Raw genomic sequence first — 27,022 nt, forward strand, 5'->3', positions numbered from 1 at the left:
TGCTTTGGTGCAATGACCTCATCTTTTCTTGACAGAAACCATAAAAAAAAAAAAAAAAAAACATCGCCAGTGTCTGCATTGGCTTACTTCATGACCTGGGGCCTTCCTGGCTCTATGGGAGGTTTCTAGGTGGCAGGAGGCACATGGTGACGAGCATATCCTGCTTTCCTGGAATCAAGAGCTCAGGGGCTTCTCTTCCAAAGCACACCATCGTGAAGTTTGGTCAGTACTTCCAGGGAACCAGGAATGGGTTATTAAGATCATTTTGAAGAACTGCAGAACCGGAAAACTCTGTAAGCAGTCTAGTAGGCCATGTTAAAAGGATTTCTCAAGAATGGATCACTCATAACACAGCCAAACAGGAAAGCAGGTCAACTTGATTTCTCTCATCCATTATGAGGTCACCAGAAATTTAATAATGTATGTGTCTTTGGAGGAAGCAGTTTAGATCAAGGTAACTAAAAATGTAAATACTTCTGTTTTTAACTAAATCCATTTTTAGTCTGCAAGGTGAATTTCCTCTGCTGCTTTGTTATATAACTAGCTAGATATAGAAAAACATTGGTTTTGGCAATGGTGGTATATATATTTTCATGGTTCCTGTTGTTTTTAGTCTTTGATCTTATTTTCTAATCAGGCAATCTTACCATAATCAAAATTTGACATGCAGGGTTATGTCTGATGGCTTGTAATGCCATATCGGCAATATTGTTCCTCTTTTCTGTTTTTACTGTTGGGCATAAAAATTGGCCACAAGATCATAATTATAAGAATGAAAATAATTCACAGGATGAAGAAATGAAATGTTAGAAGCTTTATTTCCTTCTAATGTTAAATACTAACCAACCATTTCAGTTATTGTTCTGAGAATTCTTGGCAGACACAGACTTTTTAAAAGCTAAGTAAACATGTTTTGGTTCCAAAAGAAACACACCAAGATACCTTCTGTGACTCTAAGGAACAACCTCAAAGAAACAACCAGAAAATGAGGCCCAGCCCTCCCTGCTGCCATTCCTGTTTCTTATGCACAAAATCAGATGTTGTGTTTTCTGTGCTTACAACTTAATTTTCATGCTTATGACTTCAATCCATGCTGTAGATTTTTACCATAGTTGGAATGACTTGGCTTTTAGACGACATGTGTGCATGTCCTTAACTTCGTTTCCTCCTGAAGACCACTATAGTTGTTCCAGGGCTCAAGTGTCCCCACTAATTTGCTGGTCAAGAGAAGTGTTAGGGACGGATTCCTCTGAAGTTGGATGATTTGATGTGTAAAGATTACATCAAATACACAGGAAATTTCATAACCGGAAAGCTTTTGGACACTTAGGCCAAAGAGAGATGATTTGTTTAATGGGGCCCAAGAGCTGGTCTGTCTTCAGAAGTGGGCCTCTGTAATGTGATTGGCTTTAGAAACACTTGGATGCAGACTTAAGGGTGGGTCCACAGGGGTGGGGCCAGCCAAGCTTTCATTCCTAAGGTGACAGTTGAACTGGCTTGTTCCTGTGGTTCTCAGCCAGGGAAATTGTGCTTCCTTTCCCCAGAGACCACTTGACAATGTCTGAAGACAGTTTTGGTTGTTACAATAAGTGGGTGGGGCACTACTAGTGCCCAAAGGGCAGAGGTCAGGGCTGCTGCTAAACATCATTCCAAGCACCGGGGAGCCCTCACCCTCCAACCACAAAGAAAGATTTGGCCACAAGTGTCAGAGGTGCCAAAGTTGGGAAACCTTGTCTGTCCTAGTTGGTTTAGTCGCATTTCTTTTTTAGCAGTTTAAATATTTGCAGCTAATGGCCAGAGCAAGGGATTATGGCTCTAGGCACTCAGTGTTTACAGGAAAAAAGTGTTTTGTCATTTGCTTAATCAAATGTTGAAACTTGATTTTCCTGAAGCCTGGGAGGATGGGGCTAATGGAAATAGAGTGAGCGGTGACCATTCTTCCCCATCCAGTCAATGATTAATGGAATTCTGTTTGGCCTCAAGGGGTTGTTTGAGGAAAGGACTTTGAAAATGACTTTGCTACTTTAATGACTCAGGCTGCTTTAGAGAGCCACCAAACAGGATGGATGAAGTGGAGCCAGAGTGCACAGAACTGAGGCTGGCTGCTGCGCTCTTGTTGGCTGTTGAGTTTGCAGATGGAAGATCCCTCTGGGGGCAGTGGGGACACCCAGGGCTGCCTCATCTGAAAAAGGCCCTTCAGTTGTATGAGGAGCAAGAAAAAGACAGCATAGTCAAGGGAGCCAACCCTGAGGGCAGAGCCCAGCATCTGTCCCTGAGACAGTGACTGGACCCCAAACATTAGGCTCTTGACTGCAGTTCCAGCTTTGAGGATCCCCTCCAAGGTTCGAACTCACATCAGTGACAACTCTTGGGAGGACCCTGTGGATATTTTATAATTAGTTGGAATGACTTGGGTTTTAGAAGAAATGTTTACATGTCCATAACCTCCATGTTTTCTTCTAAGGACATAATAGTTGTTCCAGGCAGAGGTCTCAAGTTTCTGTTTCCCACCAATTCACTAGTCAATAGAGGGAGGAACTCCTCAGAAGCTGGATGATCGGAGTGAGCCACAGACTAGGGTCCTCATGAACTCATTCAAACCATTTGTATACATGGTGGATGTCAGTCTGTTCAGTATTGCTGTTACAAAATACCTGAGACTGGAGAATGTATAAACAAATTTATTTTCCCACAGTTCTGGAGGCTAGGAAGTTCAAGATCAAGGTGCTGGCAGGTATAGTTGTCTGGTGAGGGCTGCTGTCTGCTCCCAAGATGGCACTGTGTTGCTGTTCTCTCCAGCAGGAAGGAATGTGTGGAATGCCAATGGCAAGTAACAAAAATTTTTGTTTTTCCCTAAAATAGTCTGTCTCTGATCTGAGCCAAGGAGGTATCACTGTGATGTTCTGGAGCTTTGGAGCTGTGGAGATTTCCTAATTAAGCTAGTTTTCCTGCCCAGTGCCTTGACTTCCTGTTTGTGCCCACATCCCAGCCTTGTTGCCAAGGCTTCGTGGCTCCCAGGTGAAACGAGGGGAGCTCTAGGCCTCATCAGGTGCTGGTATAACACTCCTTATTCTTCAGGGAATGAAATCCAGATCAGAGAGGGCATGTAATTTGGCCCAAAGACACAGCTGGTCAGCAAACCGACTAGATTAACAACCCTGATCTCTGTCCAGTGTCCACACTTGGAGAGGATGGTAGGGAGGCAGCTAACACTCGTAAACTGGAGCCAGAGGGAAGGACACAGCCTTGCCTGGGTCCTGTCCTCTCTGGCTCAGTTTTCAATATGTGGTTCTACAGTGGACCCTCCCAAGGCTTCTGCTTCTATAGGTTCAACTGACCACAAATGAAAACCAAGCTAAAGAAAACTGTACTGTCCTTTTTTGTTGTCACTCCCTGAATAATACAGCTGGATTATTTCCACTGCACTAGGTATTACAAGTAATCTAGAGACAATGTGAGGGGCTGTGTGCAGCTTGTATGCAAATACTACACTAGAAGAGATCTGAGTGTCCAGAGATTTTGGTGTCTGAGGTGGGCCCTGGAACCAAGCCCCTGAGGATACTAGGGGAATAACAATTTACCCTGAAATATTGCTGTATTTTAAAGCTTTTTCAGGCCTTACCTCTGACTATAAGTTCATTTATATATACATTTCCAGAGGAAAACTGTATCATCATTGAAAAGCAATGTGAGTTAGGCTTTAACTGTGTAAACAGGATGAGTGCTGAGGGAGCATGTCCTGGATTACAGGATACCCAGCTGGACATGTGGCTTCGGCCCTATGTGCTGTGCCGAGCAGGATCTGCTTTTCCTCTTCCACGATCTCCAGCCTCTTCAGTCTCATCTTTCACTTGGCTCTGCGGGCAGTGTTCCGGATCATAATGAACTGTTTTATGCTTTTTCAAGAAAATGACATCTTTTAAAATGTACACACAGAATGCTGGAGAAGCTCCCAGACACCCCTGTCTTCATGAGTTGCAGGTGGGCCTGCCCTAAGCAGTCATCTCCCCTGGGGTCCCCTGTGGACCAAGAGCCGGGAGTTACAGTGTCACTGGCTCTGCACTAGTTCCTAACTGATTTTCAGCTCGGGTTTTCCAGCACAGCCCCGGGGAGAGCTCATTTGTGTACTGGCTTCTCTTCTCACTGTTTCCACCTGCTGCCCAGGGCTGATGGCTCCTTGAGCCCTGACTCTGGTTGTAGTCGGGAGTCTCCCATCAGGCAGGGGGGCTGGGCTGACTCCTGCAGGGGGCCCGGGTGTAGGGGTCCAATCCCAGCCTGGAGCTCAGAGCGAGGTCCTGGCCTAACTGGGCCCTCCCAGCTTCTACCAGGGCACCCGCTCTGCTCCAGGCTCTCCGGCAGGGCTTCTTCGTTTCTGCTGTTTGACTACCTCTTTCATACTTTTAAGTTTAGATGTTTTCATAGTTTAAAAATGTTTTATCCAATTTGGAGAGAACTGTTTTCTATTCATCTAGGTCTACTTGATGAAACCCTAGTTTCTAAAATCAAGGATTCCCATGTCACCAGCTTTCCGGGCAAGATAGGTAACCAGCTGGGGGTGCTTTCCAGGCTCCATGGGCCAGATGAGTCAGAGCCTCCTTTTTCTGCCATTTACTTAAAATATTTCCTGATGTGTGAAGAAAAGGCTTAAAAATCACCCACAACCTTTCATGCTCTTGGGAGGAGAGCCTGAGCCCCTTTCAGGTAATAGAACAGCTCACTCAAAAATGTCCTGGTGTCTCACAAGCCAGAATCACGATTCCAGGTGTCCCTGCAGGGCTTGTTTATGAACAAAAGAAAGCGAAACCTCTGCCTGGGATCTGCCCACTTGCTTCTGCTTGGGTCTAAGTGGCAAAGGGAGTCAGTCTCAGAGGCCTCTGAATGTATCTCCAAACTCTGCCTAAGTGGGTGGATCAAGGTCATGTCCCTCAACCCCAAGGGAGCTGGAACAATTCTGCCCCACACTCCAGAGTGCCACAAGGGTGGTCTTGAAAAAACCTGGGAAAGTTCTAGTCTCTAAACAACTGAATAAGAACCAGGGCTTCCTCCAATTTTATGTCCAATTATTTTTACAAAGCTTTATTGAAACTTGTGTGTCAAGGTGACAGCAATTCAGTGTTTTGAAAACAGTAACAAAAAAGGGTACCTGTACTCAGGTTTACCAAATAAATACTGTACACCAGCAAGCTCATCCCTCCCTCTCCCAGCAAGAACAAAAGAGGCAATGATAACTTTTGCTGACTGGGTGACAGGAACCTGCACCAATGGGCACATGTGTGGCATCTCCCTGGAAACTGAGCCAAGTATAAAGATGTCCACTTTGGTCCAAAGGGTGTCATCCTGGCATAAATTCAGAGGGCTGCTGTCAGGTTCTAAATCCCTTTTACTAGCAACAGCTGAAGCCTTCTTCTCTAACTAGGGACACAAGTCCCAAGAGAGGTGGCAGAAAGGAGGGCTCAGGGTCTTCTGCAAAGTTGTCATTACAATTGGAATAAAAAGCTGGACAACCTTCCAGCTAATGGTCGTCAGTCCTTAGGGTCATCCAGGTGAATGGAGAAATCTGGCAGTATGTTTAAGTCTGTTCGGGGAACAGATTATTGCTGAGCAGTCACATGATCTATATTCTAGTCATGGTGACTTATTGCTATTAGCTTGTACAGCTAGCCACCTCTGGATAATAAAAAAGGACTTAGAGGAAACTACTAAAGACTTTACCTGGAAACCAGACGGATTTTAATTTCACTAGAAATGACACCTCCCTAAGGCAGAGAAAGGAGGGCAATCTATTGCTTCAATTTGGAAGGACAGGCAGATGGCCTTAAAGATGCCCAGATGATAGGAATTTTGTGTGGCCTTGTTCCCTGCTTCCCAGAGTTTTACTAGCAAGGTGGCCAGCATTCACTTTTGGCTTAAGGAGTGTCCACACCAGTTGAGGGAGGTGTGTTCCAACCGCACCATCCTCACGCGCTGTGGTGCAGGGGTTGTGGCTCCTTCGCCTTCCATTTTGCCTTTCTTGGCCTTGAGCCCCAAGGCTCGCAGCCGTGGTGCTAAGAGGACTGTTACAGGCCCAGGCTCTTTTGGAGCTGCTGTGCCTGGATGAACTTCAAGTAGGACTAGGGCAGGTGTGAAATGTCTTAAAAAGAGTGTGAAATGAGAAACTGACAGTCCATGCCTCTAGTGGAAAGCATGCATGCAGGGAACCTGATGGTGCCATTGTCCCTCGGTCCACCGTTGGCCGCAGCTCTTCATATGGGCTTGTATAACAAGGTGGTGACGTACTTCTTCTTGTACCGGTGGGTTGCGCTGAGTACCATCACTCCGTCCTGAGGAAGAGGGAGGAACTGACTGAAGGCGGGACCAGGTCAGGGGATCAGACTTCAGCGTGCACAGCCCTCATCACAGAGCTGAAGAGAAATACATACTCCTGGGCCCACCTCAGAAACTGAGCCAGACAGCTCGCCCAGCCCTGGATGCTGCCCTTAAACCAGCACCCCAGGCACTCCCAGTGCCTGGGATCCTCAGAGTACATGCTGAGAAACTGCTCCGATAGTGAAAGATGGGGGTCATTACCTTGATAGAAAGTGCGTAAAGGTGGTTCAACATGACGTGATTGGGCTCAGGAAGCAAAGCTGGATCACACTGGGAGGGAACAAAGGCAGATGTGAGCATTTATAAATTCCCTTTATTTTCCAGGTAGGAAGGCACACTCTTGTACCCACCTCTCTTCCTAAGTGGGCAGCAGAAGGGCCTGTCTAAGATGACAGATGAGGCAAGAAGGCAGCACCCTCTGACCTCAAGGGAGCCCCTCAAGTCAGCTGAATACTGGTGTGTGCCTCTGGTCAGGCTTTCAGCACAGCCTCTCAAGAGTGGGCCACAGCTGTGCATCTTACAGAGGTGGGGCAGGAGGAAGGAAGATGGAACTCGAAGATGGCGCAGGACGTGCTGCTCCATCCTAACCCTCCCGAGCAGAGCTCCGACTTTTGTCTCTAAGACTCAGAAAATGAGCCTGAAGAATGAAATGGGTAATTGCAGGAGACACTATTACTCTGTAAATGCTTACTGAGAACAGGCAATTAATGTTGCCACAAATTCTATTTTTAAGAGGAGCCAGAAATGTGTTTATTTTCCCCACTGTTCATTCCCGACTATACAAATGCTAGCTCACATGACACATAAAGACACAGGCAACCAGTCTGTGGGGGTACTGCACTGGCAGGCCCCTGGTTTTAGGTCCCCGTTGTAAGGGAAGGGCCATGCTCATGGCCCCAGATTGATGTAAGGAACCAAACTCTGGTTCTACCCTGTGCACAGGACTGCTGAGGTCCTCCCCAAAGAAGAGGCTGAAGCCACCTTCAAAACTATGCCTGGTCATCTCAAAGGCTTCTGGTCTAGGAGGTCTGCACTAATCATTTTTTCTCTCAGGATTCAGGTGTGGGAAGATCTCCTTGGGAACAGAACAGACTGCAATTCCACAAGAGCCGCACATGCTGGTTTTCTCAAAAAGGAAGGTGAGGACAGTCTATTGGGAAAACCAGTTCCCGATTCCTATTCTGCCACCATCAATTGGGAGATATCAAGCACTGCACTTGACCTCACCTCAGGCTTAGCACTGCAGAGGCTGGCAGATGAGTTCTGTGTCAATAGGACTCGGCCCTGATGGGGGGCTGCGCAGGGCAGGTGTTGAGAGGAAGGAGCTGGCGCCCACCTGCCTCACCTGGATGTCGGCTCTGCCACTTACTACGTGACCCTGGAAAACTTTTGTAGTTAAAACGCTTACAAATCTATTCTCTTTTGCAATGTTGATAGGTATGTCAGTTAGTATGGCCTCTGGGACTATTTTTTATACTATTATGGAAGTTCCTCAAAAAAATAAAAAATACAACTACCATATGATCGTGTAATCCCAATCCTGGGTATGTGTGAAAAGGAGATAAAATCTGTCCATCAGAGACACCTGCACTCCCATGTTCATCACAACCTACCCACCACAGCCTAGATGTCAAATGGATGAATGGAGTTAAAAACTGTGGCCTATGTACGCAAGGGAATCCCAGTCAGCCTTCAACAGACTGCAATACTGCCACTGACACCATGGATGAACCCGGAGGAAGTCATGTTAAGAGAAATAAGCCCAGCACAGAAAGGCAACACCACATGACCTTAAAATCTAAAACACCACAGGCTGGGGGTGGTGTGGGGACATGGAGTCAAAGGACACTACATTTCAGTTGCTGGAAGAGCTACTGTGCTGCAAGACACTACAGTTAGTTACAATGTTTTGTGTCTTCTAATCTCTGAGACAGAAGAGCCTGAGTGCTCTCCCTGAGAAGTTCCTTAACTTCTCTGTGCCTCAATCTCCTCAACCCTTCCCAGGTTGCTGTGAGGCTTAGGAAAGAACACAGGAATGAGTGAAGACAGACTAGTCCAGGGCACACTCAACATTAACCATTCGGTATTATAACTAGAACCAAAGTCTGCTGTTAGCACTCTACTGCCTTGGACAGAGGGGTCCTGAAGCTGTTCCATTTCCCAGGCCCCGGGCTAGTCTACTTCCAGAAGCAGCCTCTACCAGGGAAGCTGGCTAGTCATGTTTCCCTTTTCAAGGAGGAAAACAAACAAACCAACACCTTGCCAGCCTAGGAGAGCAGAGTGTCTTCTAACCTACAAACTTTGTGAAACTAGAGTTGAGGGAAGCCAGCTCTCTTGGATACATTTAAGAGAAAAGCTAAATGACCTTGAAGCTCTTTACCCATTGGGTTGATGTTGCCAACTTAGCCCTGAAACATGGTCCGCCCACTGGGTTCTGAGACATGTGGGTCCTTGGCACTGGCCCCTTGGAACTGCCAATCCAGCTGTCATCCATGTGCTTGGGGCACTCTTGGCACAGAGGCAAGCCTGGTGCCCTAAGAAAGGTGAGTCTTGTTAGGATGGGCTAACAGACACCAAGACTCGGCCCTGGCAGTCCAGGAGTGACTACTGCTGGGGACTCCTGCACAATTTACATATGTAGCTCATCTCAGCCCCTGTGTCTACTAGTTCAGGGTGGACTCTTGAGTGGTACAGTTATCTTAGCCTCTGCTATGGTCTGAATGAGTCCCCCAGAGTTCAAGGACTGGCAACTTCATCCCCAAGGGAACAGGTGGGGCCTAGGAAGCAGTGACCAGGTGTCCGGGATGGAGCATGGATTAACGTCATTATCATGGGAGTGGATTCCTTATCTCAAGAGTGGACTGTTATAAAAGCAAGTTCATCGCCCTCTTGCTTTCTACCTTTAGCCCCAGGATGGAATGATACACATGGAGGTCTCTGCCAGATGCTGGCGCCACGCTCTGGAATTCCCAGCCTACAGACTCGTAAACCAAATCTGTTCTTTATAAATGACTCAGATATTCTGTTGCAGCAGCAGATAAAAGACTTTTAAGACAGCACCTTACAAACATGTGCCTCTTGAACAGTGGCTTGGACCAAGCCATAATTCCAGGGCTAGGTGGATCAAACAGTCAAGGTTAAACAGAATGGAAAATGAGCCATCAGGGAATAACTGACTGCTCTTCTGGATCCTGGACCCAGACCTCTTTTGCATAGAACACCAATTTCCCAGACGAAATGTGTTGGTCAACTACCTCAATTTTTCTAATCAAGGAGCACTCATGTTTCTAAAAGCAATTTAACGATTAGAACTAGATTCTAAAATTTGGGAGAGTGCCAATGTATACATTGCTAAGAAGAGGTGGTTAAGTATTTTCTCCTAAAATTTAAATGGAATGGGGCCTAAGCTAAAGGCAGATGTAAAATTTAAGAAAAGTTCAGAAAGACTTTGTGAGACAGGGATGCGACATCCACACTGTGGAACGTCTTGCAAGCAGCCCATCCCCATGTCCAAGGAGGAACATGGCAGTTCACATCAGTGGGTGACACTGAGCCAGCTCGAAGGTGCTTGTTCTCGAGGAGTGGACCGGGGGAGAAGACGAACATGACCATGAAGAATGGTCTGGGCAGATGCCCAGGTACTCACAGAAATGCCCGTGTCCTTGTTCAGGATGACCTGAAGCAGATGCGGAGGGAGGATAGGTGGTGCTTTGAAACGTTCTTCTGGTTTGGAGACATAGGGCTCCTGATGGTAGGGTCCTGGCGGGGAACTGGACAGTTCTGTTGGGAGATGGTGTCAGGACATTTGAAAAATGAGAATTTCTAGCAGTGATCTCATTTTATTTATGGTGTTATCTAGCTTTCCTTGTCTTTGGTTCCCTTGGTACAAATTTATATTCTCTTAAAGACACACAGCCTCCAAAGGTGGAGAGCACAGGAGATGAGAAAACCCTTTTGGAATCTGGGTGATTGGAATGGAAATCAGCAGTGAACTCAGACGCCCTGGCAGAAGAGAGAGGTTGTGGCAAAGACAGAGCCTGGGTCAGAAGCAACAAGGAGCCGTTCTCAATCACTGAACCTCACAAGTCAGCAGAATAAGGCTTCCTTCTCACCTCAGGCTGGGCTAGCAAATGCCACAAAGCAGCTCAGGGCTTCAAGTGAGGATTAAGTGGCTAAGCTCACGAACATCACCAGCCCAGCCAGAATGAAACAGGTTATGCAAGGCACCAGCACGTTTGAAAACTGAAAAAACAAAACCCAAAAAACAACAAACATGTTCTAAAGGCCCTTAGAGTCTATCATAATTGGGTTTCTCCCAAATTCTTGCCCGAGTATCGTGATTATTCAGACAGGTTAAGAAACTTCTGGAAGTGCACTGTGTCATGTCAGATGCAGCTTGTTTAGTGATGTTTGTCCAGTTGAGGGTATTGAGCTGTTATCCAGCGAATGGGGGGGATGGGCTCTGGTCACCTGATCCATGGCTAGTCCAGAATAAATAATGATATGGCCTGGTTCTGCCAATTCCCTCAATGTCCTTTCCCAGGGACAGGCTCCCTTCACATGATCCAACCATATCACAGCAGGAAACTGAAAAGAGCATTAAGTGCAGAAAACTGAGGCAGAAGGAATAAATACCTATTTTAAGAATGTGTCTAAAGATGAGATGTCTAGAGGGCTGAAGTTGTTTTATCAACAGAGAGGGGTCAGTTTTCTTCCCAGCTGATCTAGACCGCACAACTTTGACTAAAAGCTTAGGTAGACAACCTAACATTACATGTATCAACGGGCTGGATACCTGGGTACTTCCTCCATGCTCCAACGTTACCCATGTGAAGAAGGAACACACAGTGTTGCTAAAAGATCAGTTCAGGTTTACAAATAAAAGAGCACTACTTTGGGATTTCTAAGTTCTGCTCAGCCACAGCAAGCCCACCACCATCAATTTATCACTGTGATATCTGAACTAAGAACGCTGGGATCCTGATGGCAGGTCCAGTCAGGGAGTGAAGAAAACCGTTCTGCACACTGAACAGCTGCCTTTTCCTTAGACTGTCAGCCACTCCTGGAGAACCTCTTCACTGCTGCCCACAGGGCTCAAAAATTGCTTAAGCCCCGGACAGCAGGACAGGGAAGTGCAAATGGCACTGACACTCGAGATTGTAACACATCGTTTTCCCTGAATTGTATGTAGTACATTCCAGGTAGGTCTTCCTGCCGGGTTTGGATGGAAAGCAATTTATTGAAACCTCTGTAATTGGAAGACAGAAGAGTTTTACTGGAACTGTAATGAGAAGGTCCCCAGAAAGGACAGTTGTGCTATGTAGCCTGTTTCCTGTACAGAGCCGTTTTCTCATCTTATCGGGGAGTCTGACAAGGTGCTAATGTATCACACAAGTCATGGCCAAGGTCACTGAAGTGTCCGTTTATCACCTGTCAGCCTGAAATTCTCCAGGCACCACGAGTGGGAAGTGAACTGGTAGGCCTCCCCAGTTTCGGCTCACCCTGACCCACAGCTCACCACTGACCACAGTGTCACCCTGCCCCTCACATGACATCAAGCTCTGGTGCCATTTCCACCATCTGTTTGCTATGGCCATGCGGACCCAATGAATGCCCGAGAAGACAGGGACAATGACAGAGGGCTAAACATCAACAGATGTGACAGAGGTAGGCACTATGTGCAGCCCCTTCAGGGAGAGCTACTTGTCTACCTGATTAGGCAACTGTAGCTCGAGAGGGAGAGGCAAGATAAAGTAGAATATTTCTAGGCTGCGTAGCCCCCGCCTGCACACATGTGGTATAAAATAACTGTGTTCATACCAGACACATCGGAGCACTTTTGGGAATCCACCATTAAAGCATCAAATACTTCAAAGTCAGTTTTCTTCACTTGAATGATGTTGTTAACTGTGCCAAGCTGGCTGGTTACTATTGGCTGGGAAAAGACAGACAGGCAGAAATCATAACGTGGAAGGTCTGGAGTTATTATTTAGAGGACTTGGGATTCCTGGCTGGAAGGTCTCAGCTCCTGGCCATCCAGTCTGCTCACCTTGGTCAAGAATATCAATGCTCTGACAACTGGTGCTATCTCACTCAGCCACACACAGAGACTTTTACCAGCAGAACCAAAGGATCTGGCAACAAGCCACAAGGGAAGGTGACTTTTGTGGATTATGCAGGCACCAGAGGACCAAGGGCAGGAGGAAAAATACCTCAGAAGGGTCGTGTGTCCACTGACCATCCACAAAGAACTTGTACTGATGCTCTCCTTCAGGCAGATCCAGGATGGCTACAAAGTTATTGTGGCTGCAAAGAGAAAGGAAGCAGAGCATTTCAGCTGAGTGGGCTGATGCTGCCCTCTGAGCTCAAACAGCCACCAAACAAAACAAAATGTTTCCCTGTAAAACCAAGAGTCCAGCTGCTGGAGAGCAACCATTTTTATCCAATTTAGACAATTCAGTGCAATGATCTCAATTTAGAAAAGCTATATAAGGAGCAGGGCAGGAGACGTTCCTGAAAATCACTTTCTTTGACTACTAGGAACCCACAATCCTAACATTAAAGGGGAGGCCCTGCGCTTCTCAAGTTTGTGTGCAAAACACCACCTGGCAACCCCAGATGCCTAGGAGGACACTGAGACACGAGTCATCTAGTTTGACCCTTTGTCAGTCTGCTTTGGCTAGGAGGAGGGATCAATTCAGCAGTAGGCACAAAGGTTGTCTAAAGAAACTTGTACTAAAAAAAGGATTCAGGGGGGTTGGGTCATGGCTCAGTGGGAGAGTGCTTGCCTTTGATTCTCAGCTCCCCATTTAAATAAATAAAACATAGGTCCATCAACAACTAAAAAAGCATAAAATAAAATAAAAAATCCAAGGAACATTTTTACTTTGGTTCTTTTGTTTCCCTGACTTGAACTGGCTTGTGACGATGGTGCTGAGTGGCTCCCTCCTTGGAAGTTGTGGCGGGAAACACAGGCAGCCTCCAACAACCACCAGGCCCAGCCCGCAGGACACCACTGTAACTGTTTCAAGAGTCCTCACTAGGGAGGATTTGAGAAGAAGTCCAAGCCAGGATTTCTGATACAGATTAGACCAGAGGTGCAGGCGTGCAAGGCTATGTGCGCAGCCACAGTGGGCTCCAACCCGAGCCTATTCCCTCCTGGCCCAGCGCTCGCTCCAGCACGGGGAGCACACTCCTGTTTGGGATTCTGAACTGAGAGATGTCCACGGCAGAGCAATACGAGCCACCAAGACAGCTTTTCTTCTTGTCAGGGTTGGGGAGGAGACAGTGCGCCTTAAACCTGGATTTCCTAGGTTTAAAATTTGACCCTCGGTTTTATTAAGCAAACTCTGGTCATTCAGAATCCATTGTATAAAGACATCCTTTTTTCTATTCACCCACAGAAATCTTTAGAAACAATAGTATCCATGGGTTAAGACAAGTACACAAACACTTCCCAGGCAATTACCTTCTTGTGAGGGGAAGTTTACTCCAATTGTTGAAGGACCCAGATAAGTAAACTTCCTTTCCTCCCCCCGTCCATCGAAACACCGTTGGCCGAGCCTGGGCAGGAGCTTTATCATTCACTTCCAGATCATGCTGCCAGGCCAGGAACTCCTCCTTCTCTGGAGCCTAGAAGCAGAGCAGTTACTCAGGGACAGGAAGCCACTGGTGAGCTCCCTACAATAGACAGTTAAGCTAATATTGACAATTCACTCTAAAGAGGCAGCTGTTGCCACCTCGGTTCAGTCCCTGGCTAGTTGTACCTGTTTCCTTATCTCCAAAATGAAGATAATAAAATAACCATTTCTAAAGGTTGTGAAGATTGAGACAGTCCATGTAAAATGCTCTGCATAGTGTCTGACACATTGTGAATGCTTACAAATAATTAGCTATTATTATTACTGTTTATTAAAGAGGTCTACATAAAAAATTCTTGAGTAAACTAAATAAACTTCTTGGAAGAAGACTGCAATGAATATGAGACTATGCTAGCTTAATAAATATCACCTTCCCCCCTTATTAAGCAAGATTTGAATTATATGAAAATTTATTGGAGAAAATTCAAGAACGGTCAACTTGAAAACTGGCACATCCACATTGCAAGGAAGGAACACCATTCACTGCTATTTAATCCCTAAGGAGAAACAGATAAACAAAAGACTCCTCACAATAACATCCAATATGGTATGCACTGAATAACAGAAGCATTCCAAAATGACAGACAGCCACCCTGTCTGGGTGAAATCTATCTGGTTATGGACCTTTTACATTTTTCCTAGTGAGAAGACAGACTTTAAAAGAGCAGGAGTTCCATGCTGGGAGAGACCTTGAAGGGAGTCCAGCAGGCTTCTAGTACTTTTATTTCAAATACTGATTTGAGCTTAACTAAAAGATGTCTGAAATCTTTGAATTTGAACAAGATTTTACAGATTAAAGAGTAAGAGACTGGATCTTTAGGAGGATCTAGTAACTGAATGCAGCCAAAATACTGAACTGGGGTAGTTAAAAGAATCCCCAACTTTTTTTTGTGTGTGTGTGTGTATCTGGGGCATCATTTCAGTAATTTCTGATGAAAAGAGAATGGATGCTTCTAATTCATTCCCCACAGATCATCTGTATGCTAAGCATTTCTTGTGGGAGTTTTGTGATGGCAACAACATGTGCTTCTTCAAGAAAGCAGTTTTGTTCTTATGGTGTCTTAACCAGCCTTCTGGGGCCAAAATTACTACAAGAGGAAGGCATGTCAAGTCACTGGAGAAACATGATTCCAAAGTTCACTGCACACACCTTTTCAGGAATGCAACAAGTTCAGAAAACAAGTTCAAATCACAGGATGTAGGGCTATGTAAAAGCAAGCACTTTTGACTGAAAACTAAGATTGTGAGATAATAATGTGATTACCTAATCCAGTATCTGAGAAATGTGAATAAAGGCAGAATGAGTTGCCAGGCAACTAACTTAATGGACAATGCTGACTAACATACACATGGATAGTAAAAGATTATTCTGGGCAGGAGGCACCCTCATTCTTCCTAAACTACTTTATTCCTTTAAGGAATTGGTTCTTTTCAGATTAAATATCAGCTTTTCAGATTTAATGACCCAGAATCATTAAAATGAGTCCTTGGACTGGGCCCAGCAGCTGGAAACAGATGGACACCATCAGAAAGTGGTTGAAACAGGAGTCAAGAGTCATGTTAAGTTTTAGGGGATTAAAGCAGACTGCAGCAGGAAGTCCAAGTTCCACTTGCGACAATGTTTGCTTTGGTCTGCTTAAAGTACAAGTCATATTTAAATAAGGGGGTGGGGGGAGAAGCCTAAGTAGCTGCTGGCTGCCTCCTTCAGACTGACACTTCACTCACCCACTGACCCCTGGGAGCGGAATTACTTTTCTATTCCTTCTCTCAAAAAAAAAAAAAAAAAAAAAGCAGGGTCAATCAAAAGTGTTTGAACTAAACACTTCTGGCAACGAGTGCCAGCTCTACTAGTCAACTCTACCTTTCAGCTCACACGTGCGCTCGGGTTTACTTCCGAAATCGCAATAAACTCCCAAACTAACTTTTATAAAAGCGCCAGTCGGCTTCGTGGTGAGAGAAGATTTCTCCAAGTTGTGAAATTAATTAATTATACCTAAGAGAAAAGCAGGGACTGGTGCTCAATTACTGCTGGCTTGACTCTCTGAATTAATTAAGAACCTGAAACTCGGTCCCAGAGCTGCTTTCTCCTTAATGATGTTAAGCGCAGCGAGTTCCTCTCCCCGCAGGCTGACTTTCTCGGATCGGTAATTAGACACAGGTTCCCGGACTGCTAGGACCCGGCCTCTGGCCTCACCGCGCGAAGTTCCAACCTCCCTTCCCAACCTCTCGGCGAGCTTCGGCGCGGCCGTGGCGGGAACCTCCCCTCACGCTCCGCACCTTGATTTCCTCCGAGTGGAAGAGGTCGGCGTCCTCGGGGCTGTCCATCAGGATCTTGGGTCTGTCCCCATCCTTGGTGCCCCCGGAGCTGTCCCTCCGGGGTGTCTTATGCCCACCCTGCCGCTCCAGCGCGGCGCGCTCGCTGCTGGTGTTGCCCATGGCGGGATCTGCGGGGACTCGGGGATGCCGGGCTGAGCCTCACTCCGGGGAAGGCAGCGGGGACACGGCACTCCCGCCACAGGGGCTCCCCAGGGTCCCGGGGAAGGGTCGGAGCACCGGGATACCACGCCCCTCAAGCGACGGCTCGGGACCCGAAGCGGTCAGCTAGTCGCGCTTCACTGGCTCCGGGAGCCCCGCCTGGAACCCAAGAAGCGGGAAGCTAACCACACACTTTCCCAACAACTCCCCCACCCCTCAACAACTTCCGCTTCCGGCGACTCTTAGAGGAGGCCCAACCCATAGCGAGAGGATGGGGGGCGCGATGGGCTCACTCGATCTCACTTCCGCTTCCGGTCTGGGTTGGCGCGGTCGCAGGAGCTCCGGGGAAAGCCTCCGCAGGCTTCGGAGTGCGCAGTCGCAGTCTCAGTCTGTCGCTCAGGGCCGCGCCCAAGACGAGGTTGCTGAGGGCCAGCAGGAGGCGCTAGCGTGCGCCGGCCGTAGGGTACACGCCCCATGTTCGGGGCGGAGTGGCGATTCCTGTAGGTGTTTGTGTCCACTTCCAGTTGATTGTACTCTGGACAGCCAAAGGCATCTTTCTAAAGTGCAAATCGAATTAAGAAAGCCCTCTTTTTAATGCTCTCACGCTTTAGAGTGCATTAGCATCCTCTGGAGTGCTTGTTCACAATGCAGCCCTTTACTCCAAACCACAGAACCATCCTCTCTGGAGATTAGGATTGGGAGCCTGGGGACAGGCAGGTAGTATTGCATGATCTGAAAAAGAAAAATAGGGAGACCCTAAGATCTCTAGAAATGTCTTACAACCCTTAGCTTGAGGGTTTTAAAACACTGGAGTTAGTAGTGTATTTTTATTCAACTGAGCATACCACCTTCTGATAAGTTATTTTTCAAGCTCTCTCATAATCACTTTGGACACGACATTCTGCACAAAACGCATTAGCGTTTGTCATTTACTGTGGCCCGTGCTTCAGCAAGAAGCTTACACTTAGGTTACTAAAATAATCTAATCTTCCTCACTGTCATTGTCATATATTTGTTATTCTGTTTTGCTTTTGTGTGTTCCACAAAAATACTCTGTTTTTTTTTTCCCCTGGGCCATCCTCTGCATTTCATCTGCTGAACATTTTATTTATTTAATACCTACAGTGTACCAGACATTTTGCTAAGTAAGCGGGAACACAGATGACTAACATATGGTCTCCTGGAGGGAATTCAACAGTATCTATCAAAATAAAAAATGCATCTTCATTTTTATGCACAATATTACTTCTAGGAAACTTCTACGGAAATACACACATGAAAAATTATATACACAAGCATGTTCATTTACAGCACTCTTTCTAAGACCATAATATTTTAATTCTAAAATGCACATTTTAAAATATTTTAATCCTTCTGAAATTGGGTGCCTCTTACCGTCAAAGCAATCTTAGATTTCATAAAATAATAAAATGAAAAAAATGTAACACCCTATAAGTTCAGAAGTAGGAGAATGGCTAAATAAATTTTAGAGAATATGGAGCAGAGTTGAAAAGGAACACATAGAATTACATGGGTAACTATGGAGAAGGGTCTATGACATTGCAGTCTTCAAAAGTAAGTGACAGGTACAGAAGTTAAAAGCATGGACTCATCCCACCTAAGTTCCAATTCTGGCTGTACCACTTAGCAACTGTCATCGTGGCTGTTTCTACTGTGAAATGGGGCATGAAGACAACACCTATCTTATAGGCTTGTTTTGTGAATTACTTGGGAACCTGCATGAAAAGTGCTTAGCGCAGCATCTGACTCTTGGTAAACACTCAATAATAGTTAGCATTTTTATTAGCGTCATACTTGCTAATGGAAAGTTCTGGAAGGATACATAACACTCTTATTAGTGGTCCCTAGGTGAGAGGAGTGGGATTGGAGACAGGAGCTGATAGAAGGGGGACTTTCACGTTTTAGTTTACATGTTTCTGTATTGTGTGAAAGTCTCTCTACTGTGACGATGTGAACAAGAATAAATAAAACGTGGTTCCAAACCCAGAGGAATCCATAAAGCAAAGGTGGCAACAGATCTTCAAGAAGACAATAGGGAGGCATGGGATTCTATAGAAGACCAGAAGGCATGTAAGCCAGGTGAAGGAAGGGGACAGGAATCAGGAAAAGTTTCTTGGAGCTGATTATTGACAGCCTAAATTTTCTCAATATATTCAGAAATGTTGAATGTGCTGGCTCCATTGGATAAGCCAAGCGATTGCCAAAGACCCAGAATACAACTCTGGGCTGTCTTTTCTAATAGCAGTCCTGACTTGCTCACCAAGGCACTGAGGAAGCCATGAGCTTGGGGTTTTCTCCCAAACAACTTGAGAGATAAGAAAGAACATAGAAGGGTGGACTCCTTATCTGGTCGAGGCAGACGCTTTGATGCTTAAAGATAGTTTTAAGACCTCGCCTTTCTTAGCAAATAGTGACCAAGGATAACAGTGAAGCATGAACTCTTGATGCCAAACACCATAACTGATATCCTGAAGATGCTGGGACACCCAGTTATTGGGGTTCTGCAGGTGCGCTCTCCCCGGGGGGATGCCATATGGAGGAGCAGGTTAAGTGCTGATTTCCTCTGAGGTCCAGTCTCCAGGCTGTGCTACCTAGAGGAATGGGTACCTCTTTCTAATTGGTACAAATGCACCATGTGGACTGGTCCTGGTCTCTCTCTGACAGAAACAACTGAACAGAGGAGTCAGAGGTCCTTGGTATATATGGCACTGCTCCACAACAGGGTACACACAGTTACATTCTGGAAAAACCACACTGTCATCTAGGCTGTTTCTACTTTCAAAAGGACCTTTTAGTCTTTATGGAGCTCAGAATGTTTTTTGTTTTGTTTTATCATTTTTGTCTATTTATTATTGCCTCATATGAAAGCAGACCAATGACTTTTCACCGAATTTAGAAGATATGATTGGGATGGTGGGTCTGACTTACAAAGCTCTATTTTGTCCTCAAACTGACTTTGACATCCTCTCAGGGCGATGGCAAAGAGATAAACTCGTCCCTGTAACCACTGATGGGAAAGTCTTATCGTTTCGTATTAAGATTTCCTGGAACAGAGAAACGAACATCGATACCAGCTCTTGGCCCCATGTTGAAGATCACAGAGAGGTCGGACCTCCTGTTGCACGAGTTAAGTTCTGGCGGGGTCCCCTTTGGATCACTTTTTGTGTCATTTATCTTTGCGTGACAATAGTTCACGACTCTCCCTGGTGTCAGAAAGGCCTCTGCTTTCTCTGATTCTCTGTTGATGTGGGCGTCTGACCACAACGTCGCAGGGGTTGTGAAGGCATTTCCCAGGAGGGTTCAAATGTCAGGGCATTGCTGTATCAGAGGCACCATGGGCTCACTGGTCTCAGGCTGGAATCAGGGCATGAAAGGAAGCGAAAGATGCGGGGAGAGGGCAAGATTTCTCTTTTAATGTCAACTTGCTCTTATGAGGGCTAATCCACCCCTAGGAGACCTGACCCATTCCTGAGAGACAGCATCAGTGCATTCATGAGACCGGGCCCCCATGATCTGATTACCTTCTACCAGACCCTGCTACTCAAAGGTTCCACCACCTCGACCCCTCTGTGCTGGGAACCAAATTTCTAGCTCGTGAATCTTTGGGGGACCAAACCATTTCCAAACCATCATAAGAAACTTGTCCATTTTTTCTTGCTAGACGTGCCTGTGTTCTCTCTGCATCTCTGCCATTTGTATGATGGCTGGAGTGTCTTGGAAAGTAGGAGGACAGACTTGACCCGGTGGGGCCTGGGTGTCCACAGTGTGAATTTTGGATTTTGTGACAAGTTACTGGGAATTCATGGGACAGTTTATTATGTGATAATTAATATGACAAATCTTACAATATCATAGAATCTGGGCACTGGACTGCCTGTAAGAATTCAGCTGGCTATAAAAATAGAGACTTGTGAATTTCAGAAGTATCCACTCTTGGATCTTAATTTGAAATCAGTCTCATTTTGTGACTTCTGGGGTGTCTGACAAAATTTCATTTCTCGGCCTGAGTGGTAGTTGTTAAAATATCTGCCGGGTAGTCATTCACTAAGCCACATCTTACTTTGGTGTGGTTTCCTGCATTCTTATTTTTATTTCCAGTGAGAAGCCAGAAGACTGATTGGTCTCTCTGGATGGGCAGTTCTGTATTCTGTTTTGCACTTTTATAAATAAATAACATCATGTATCCATGCAACCTGCCCCATTCCCATATCCTACGATTAAAATCGTGGGGGATAATTCCTAATGAAAATAGAATCACTAGACCCAAGAGTATATACACACCTACCAAAATTTGTAGAAATTGTTCAATTTCTTTCCAAAGAAGATCACCACGATGCTATTTGGGGCCTCTGGCTCTCACACCCTCATTGATGCTAAGTAAAACGGAACCTCAACCTTTTCCTGTGCATTGATGCATTTGTCGATTTGTGAGTGAGAGGGACTCAGTTTTCACGGTTGGTCATCCTCATTGCTGAGACTTCACCCAGGTAGGCACTTCTCATCTTTTTAAGATAAAAATTGAAAGCTACAATTTACTGAGAAATTCTGCACGCAGGTCCTCACGGGACAGTTCCACTCCTTTTGCTACAGGAATTATTCCGGAATGGGCTTGAGTCCAAAGTTGAGTCCTTTGGAAAATGCAGAATACATTTTGTCTGCAGGTCTGAATAGAGAGGTCTTCCTTCTCCTGGGACGTGGATGGAGAAGGTAGGAGCCCCAGAGCCTTCTCTCACGAAGAAAGTCAACCTGAGAACCAGGAATACATATCACCACGAACAGAGCTGAGAGAATCTAAAATAAATAGAGACAGAGCCTACTGTGATGTGCTGGATCAAGCCAACCTTGAAGGTTGTTTTTGTCTGAAATTTTCCAGTCTCAGAACCAGTAACTTCTCTCATGTTTCTCGTGCTAAGTCAATTGGATTTTCTGTTGCTTGCCACCAAAATCATTCTGACTCATACTCAGATGAGGTCATTTTCATAAACAATAAGGATGTTGTTCTTTTTTTTCCTTCCTTGTTGAATATTAATTATCCATGCATAGAAAATATGTTTTAGACATAGAGGTCAGACCTCGGTGCTTCTTAAACAGTTGATAAGATTCCGAACAGAAAATGTATTGTAATGAATGCAAATCTATCCCAAAAGTTCAGCTCACACAAATTTATGTCAAGTTTGCATCTAATTATGGAAAATGGGTAACAGGTGATTAATAGGTCATTTCATCCTGTCATGTGAAAAAAGGTCATTTTCCTAGTTTGGCTTAGTTACGAACTAAACTGTGAGACTCGTTTTATAATTTTACGGGAATTAGGCAAGTGTAATGATTAAGAACGTGGAGTTTAGAATCGAGTAGCTGGGCTCCAGTTATTTAGCTTTTCAACTGTGTGACTTTGGACAAATTACTGAATTACTTTGTGCATTAGTTTCTTCAGAGGTCAAGAGGAGTTAATAGTAGCTCAGTTGGCCCCTTGTATCTCTTGGTTCCGTATCTGGGAATTCAACCAACCTTGGATTAAAAATATTTGGGATAAAAAAATTGTGTCTGGTACTAAACATGTAGAGATTTATTTTCTCTTTTTCACTATTCCCTAGGCAATACAGTATGACAAGTATTTATAAAGCATTTACACTGTATTAGGTAAGATAAGTAATCTAGAGATGATTAAAATAAGGGAAGATGTGTGTTAGTTCTCTGCAAATACTATGCCATTTTGTATAAACCATTTGAGCATCTGCAAACCTTGGTATCCTGGCTAGGGAGGGGGGACCCTGGAACTGATTCCCCACAGGTACTGAGGGCTGAGTGTCCTTGAATCCAGGGTTGCTCAATCAATAGATGGGCAAGGGAAAAGTCACTTCAAAGAAGAAAAAAATATGAATGGCCAACAAATATATGAAAAAAATGCTCCACATCTCTAGCAATTAGATAAATTGCAAATTAAAAATACACTGAGATTTCATCTCATCCAGTCAGAATGGCAATTTTCAAGAATACAAGTAATAATAAATTTGGATGAGGCTGTGGGGGAAAAGATACACTCCTACATTGCTAGTGGGACTGCAGATTGGTGCAACCACTCTGGAAAACTGTATGGCAATTCCTCAGAAAACTTGGAATGGAACCACCATTTGACCCAGGATATACCACTCCTTCATATAATACCCAAAGGATTAGAAATCAGCACACTGTAGTGACACAGCCACATCAATGTTTATAGCAGCTCAATTCACAATAGTTAATCTATGGAGCCAGACTAGGTGCCCTTCAACAGATGAATGGATAAAGAAAGTATGGTATTTATACACAATGAAATATTACTCAACCATAAAAAAGATTGGCTTTATGACTTTTGCCAGTAAGTGGATGGATCTGGGGACTATCCTGCTAAGTGAAATAAGCCAATCTCCAAAATCCAAAGTCCAAATGTTCTCTCTGAAATGCAGACACTAATACACAATAAGGGGGGAGTGGAGGGAAGAATAGAAGTCCACTGGATTAGACAAAAGGGAATGAAGGGAAGGAAAGGGGATGGGAATACGAAAGACAGTAGAATAAATCAGACATAATTTTCCTATGTCCATAAATAAATACATGACCAGTGTGACTCCATATCATATATAACCACAAGAATGGGATCTTAATTAGAATAAGTTATACTCCGCATATGTACAGTATGTCAAAATACATGCTACTGTCAAGTATATCTAAAAAGAACAAAATTTTTAAAAAGAACTAATGTAGACTAGCTAGGAAAAAAAATCACACACACACATATGGTTGCTAGCTAGAAAAAATTTTATATATATATATACTAATGATAATTGAGTGAGAATACATGTCAAGAATTAGCACAGTACTCAAATAGACAGCAAGCCATAATATTTGTTATTTGTTATCCAGTATTTATTTTAAATGGCTAAATGACTTCTTTCGAGCCAATAAAGATAAACTTAGAATCGAGTCTGGAGCTAAATAACAAGCCCTACTGATCTGGCCTCTGTCTTTCTTAGTCACCAGGCGTTTGATTGTCTTGTCTGCTTTGGGTATTTCTAAGGAGCAGAGATATGAATAGTTATCTCTGCATCACTCTTGTGAAATTCAGGCCTGAGCCTTATCTTAAAGTGAGCTAGCCCAAAAATTACCCCAGTGATCAGTCAAATATCTAGTTCAAAAGCGGCTGACTGTACTTCAGGGCTTTGTTCTAGTGCCTACAGGTAAGTACGTAATACCTGCCGCAGGTGGGTTCTTGTGAAGGTTAAATGTATGTGCAGCACAAAGTGCTTAGAACAGTGCCTGACATAAGATCTAAAAAGTGTTAGCTGTGGCAGTGGTGGGGGTGTAGTCAGCAGTATAGCTGCTTGCCTGGCAGTCTCCAATACTCACTGCAATAAACAAACAAACAAAACAAAACCGAATTAGTTCAGCTTCTGTTTCAGTGTTATTTTGTTGTTGTTTTGTTTGGGTGGTGGTGCTGGGGATCAAAGGGCATACTAAGCATGAGCTCTGACCTACATCCCCAGCGAGTTTCTAAACCAGATTCCAAAAACTCAGAGGATACTAAAGAAGAGCCCTTCATTCAAGTGCCTTTTTCCATTGCTACCAGCAGAGGGCAGCCTAACCTTAGAGGAAGCCTTGGGGACAGATCACCCAGAGGGTCTGGGTTCTTCTGGGTCCCTATCTTGAAATAACTTTTTGCTATAGGTGCTTCATCATCTCCTCATGATCAGTGGTAAAGGAATATGTGAGAATGTTTGGGGGTTGCAGAATTTTCATCCAATACCTTGGTTAGCTTCATCCATCCATCCATCCATCCATCCATCCATCCATCCATGGAAAACCTTCTTCACGTCAGGTACCCGGCTAGATTTCAGGGACTTAGAGGTGAACAAGATGGACACCATCCCTACCCTCATGGGACCTCAACTCAGTTGGGAAGCCAGATATTAAGTGGTAATGACACCAAGTGTACCCCGCTACTGTGATGATAAGATCTCAAAGGGTAACTACAGCAGCACCATGTGAGCAGGTGAACGGGAGATCCCCCCCATTCTTGAAGGGTTGGCATGTCCAAGAAGGCTTCTCTGAAGAGGTACTTAACATGAGACAGAGGGAGGCCTTGCATCTGACACACAGAAATGGACCTTAACCAGGTGAAGGGGCCCAAGGGAAGAAGAACTTTCACTCATTCAGCCAATAGGTCCCGGATCTACCTGGTGCCATGCCCTGTTCTAGGTGCTCAGTGAACGGGACGGGCAAAGTCTCTGCCCTCAGGATGCTGACAGCCTGGGGGAGAAGATGGACAACCAGCAGGTAAAACAATAAAGAAGAGAACGAACACGTGGTTGAATAAATAAGAAAATTACAGGTAGTGGTTATTAAGTCACAGGTCGTCCCACAAAGAAAATAAAGCAGGGTGATGTGACGGCAGGTGACTAGGGATGAGTGGCTGCTCTAGTTAGAATCTTAGGCTGGCTTCTCTGAGAGGCTGAGGTCTGGGGCATAAGGAAGAGCCAGCCACGTAAAACCCTGGGGAGGGTGTTCTGGGTAGAGGAAGCACATTTTTTTGCCTTGAGGCAAAAATGATCTTGGCATGATTGGGGGGGGTGGATAGAAGGCCAGGTGTGGCTGCAGCAGAGGGGTGAGGGGGAGTCCGGAGTAGGGGAGGAGATCTGAGAAGCGGCCATGGGACTCACCATGTAGGGCTTCATGGGCTGTGGTGATTGCATGGGAGATTTTTGGACCGGCGGGTCAGGTTTCAGCAGAGAAATGATGGGATTCCCTTAGGTTTATATATATATAAGTTGTAGATGGACACACAGTATCTTTATTTATTTTTATGTGGTGCTGAGGATGGAACCCAGTGCCTCACACATGAGAGGCAAGCGCTTTACCAATGAGCTACTGTCCCCGTCCCTCCATTTAGGTTTCGAGGTCACCCTGGCTGTTGCATGAAGCATGAATGGGAACACAGAATGGGTTAGATAGAATAATGGTCTTCCAAAGACAGACAGCCCCATACGAATTCCTGAAAACTGTGAATATACTAGGTTACGTAGCAAGAGAGAATTAAGGGAACAGATGGAATTCAGCTGGCTAATTAGCAGACCTTAATATACGGAGATCCATGCTGGGTTATCCAAGGTGGGCCCAGTGTAATATCAGGGGTCTTTAAATAAGGAAGTGAGAGAGAAAGGTGTCAGAACAAGAGAGGTGTGGTGTGACAGCTAAGTGGCCATTGCTGACCTTGAAGATGGAAGGGGGTCATGAGCCATGGAATGCAGGCAGTCTCTAGAAGGTAGAAAAGGTAAGAAAGGGGATTCTCCCAGAGAGCCTCCAGAAAGGACTTCAGCCCTGCCGCCATCTTGATTTTGGCCCATGGAGATCCACTTGAAACTTCTGACCTCCAAAACTGTAAGATAATAAATTGGAGCTAAGTCACTCTGTAATATTCGTAACACCATCAATCTGATACGAAGACTCAGGAGCCCGAGTAGGAGGCTACTGTCAGAGTTTAGATAAGCTTTGGTAATGGTTCAAGACATACAGCTTCTCTTTCATGTTGTTCACCAGGCTGTTTATTACCTCCCTGTAGGCAGGACTGGACTTCTTATGAGTTCCCCCCAATACTTCACTCCAAAGCACAACCGGTTCCCATTCATGGGATTCCATGTCACCTTCAGGGAGGAGGCAGATATGAACACGTGGTGGCAGTGTCAGGAGAGGACAGCTTGGGAACAAATAGCAGTGCTTGCCGTGGACTGGTGTGTGGGTGAGACCTGGGCAAGTCGGCACTTAGGCAGGAAGAGGTGAACATTTTGTCCTGGGTCCTGCCGACCTGCTGGGCGCTCCCCTGAGGACGGGAGCGGGTACCTCAGATGACTTGCAGATGCCCCACGCAAGCAACGCAGAGAGGGAACTTCCAACGTCCCTCTTCCGACCTCTGATAATGACTCTCTGCTGCAACCGATCCATCTATTGCAAAGAGAATTCCTTCTTTCTGAGGCTTCTCCAGCGATGAGGGGGTGATGCCTGAGCAGCGTATTTGCCTGTTAAGGGATTTATTTCAAAACCAAAATTAAAAAAATGTCTGGGTTCAGGGATCTGATTCCAAGGATAATCCCCAGGCTCAAATATTCCATGTCCGTGAGTATTTTTTAAGGGTTGGTGGTGACAAAAGTGGATGCTATTTTAGAAGATTTTTCTTTCTTTCTTTTTCTTTTCTTTTTTTTTTCCCAGGGGGTGGGGGAGGTGACTGGTAGCCCTAAACTGTCTTTTATATTTAGAAGCCTGGATCTAGGGTTACGTATCAAGATTCATGCGTGGTGCCGTTCTGCTGAATGCAGCTGTCTTCCTGTAGGCCAAAGATAATTTGCTGATCCAGGAGCTGAGGCCAGCGATTTTATGTCTGCATCTGCTTCTGCCCATAACTTGTGGGCAGAGACGGGGCAGCCTCAAGAGCTGCAGCTCTCCGAGCCTGGGGATGCCAACGGCAGTGAGATGGGCATTTGTTTCCTGAA

The 27,022-nt window shown here is 45.3% G+C and overlaps 1 protein-coding gene across 1 annotated transcript; it reads right to left on the bottom strand.

Annotated features, from left to right (window-relative positions):
* Positions 1–5,707: 5,707 nt before the first annotated feature.
* Positions 5,708–16,720, bottom strand: Prkab1 (protein kinase AMP-activated non-catalytic subunit beta 1). The gene is made up of 7 exons (XM_005336823.5): positions 16,284–16,720; positions 13,835–13,998; positions 12,579–12,672; positions 12,187–12,301; positions 10,013–10,146; positions 6,568–6,636; positions 5,708–6,320 (listed from the first exon to the last, which is right to left on the bottom strand). Exons 1-7 carry the CDS (start codon positions 16,440–16,442, stop codon positions 6,243–6,245), a joined length of 813 nt encoding a protein of 270 aa, XP_005336880.1. The 5' UTR covers positions 16,443–16,720; the 3' UTR covers positions 5,708–6,242.
* Between the last annotated feature and the right edge of the window lie 10,302 nt (positions 16,721–27,022).

The sequence above is a fragment of the Ictidomys tridecemlineatus genome, chromosome 2 (genome assembly GCF_052094955.1).
Source record: "Ictidomys tridecemlineatus isolate mIctTri1 chromosome 2, mIctTri1.hap1, whole genome shotgun sequence".
Classification (NCBI taxonomy): Eukaryota; Metazoa; Chordata; class Mammalia; order Rodentia; family Sciuridae; genus Ictidomys; species Ictidomys tridecemlineatus.

Excerpts from the sequence above, each read along its gene's own strand:
- Prkab1 (XM_005336823.5), bottom strand. The coding sequence starts at position 16,442 with ATGGGCAACACCAGCAGCGAGCGCGCCGCGCTGGAGCGGCAGGGTGGG. Across the intron at positions 6,637-10,012 it reads ACAAGGACACGGGCATTTCT|TGTGATCCAGCTTTGCTTCC; the intron begins GTGAGTACCTGG and ends GTTCCCTCCCAG. Across the intron at positions 6,321-6,567 it reads TTTACGCACTTTCTATCAAG|GACGGAGTGATGGTACTCAG; the intron begins GTAATGACCCCC and ends CCTCTTCCTCAG.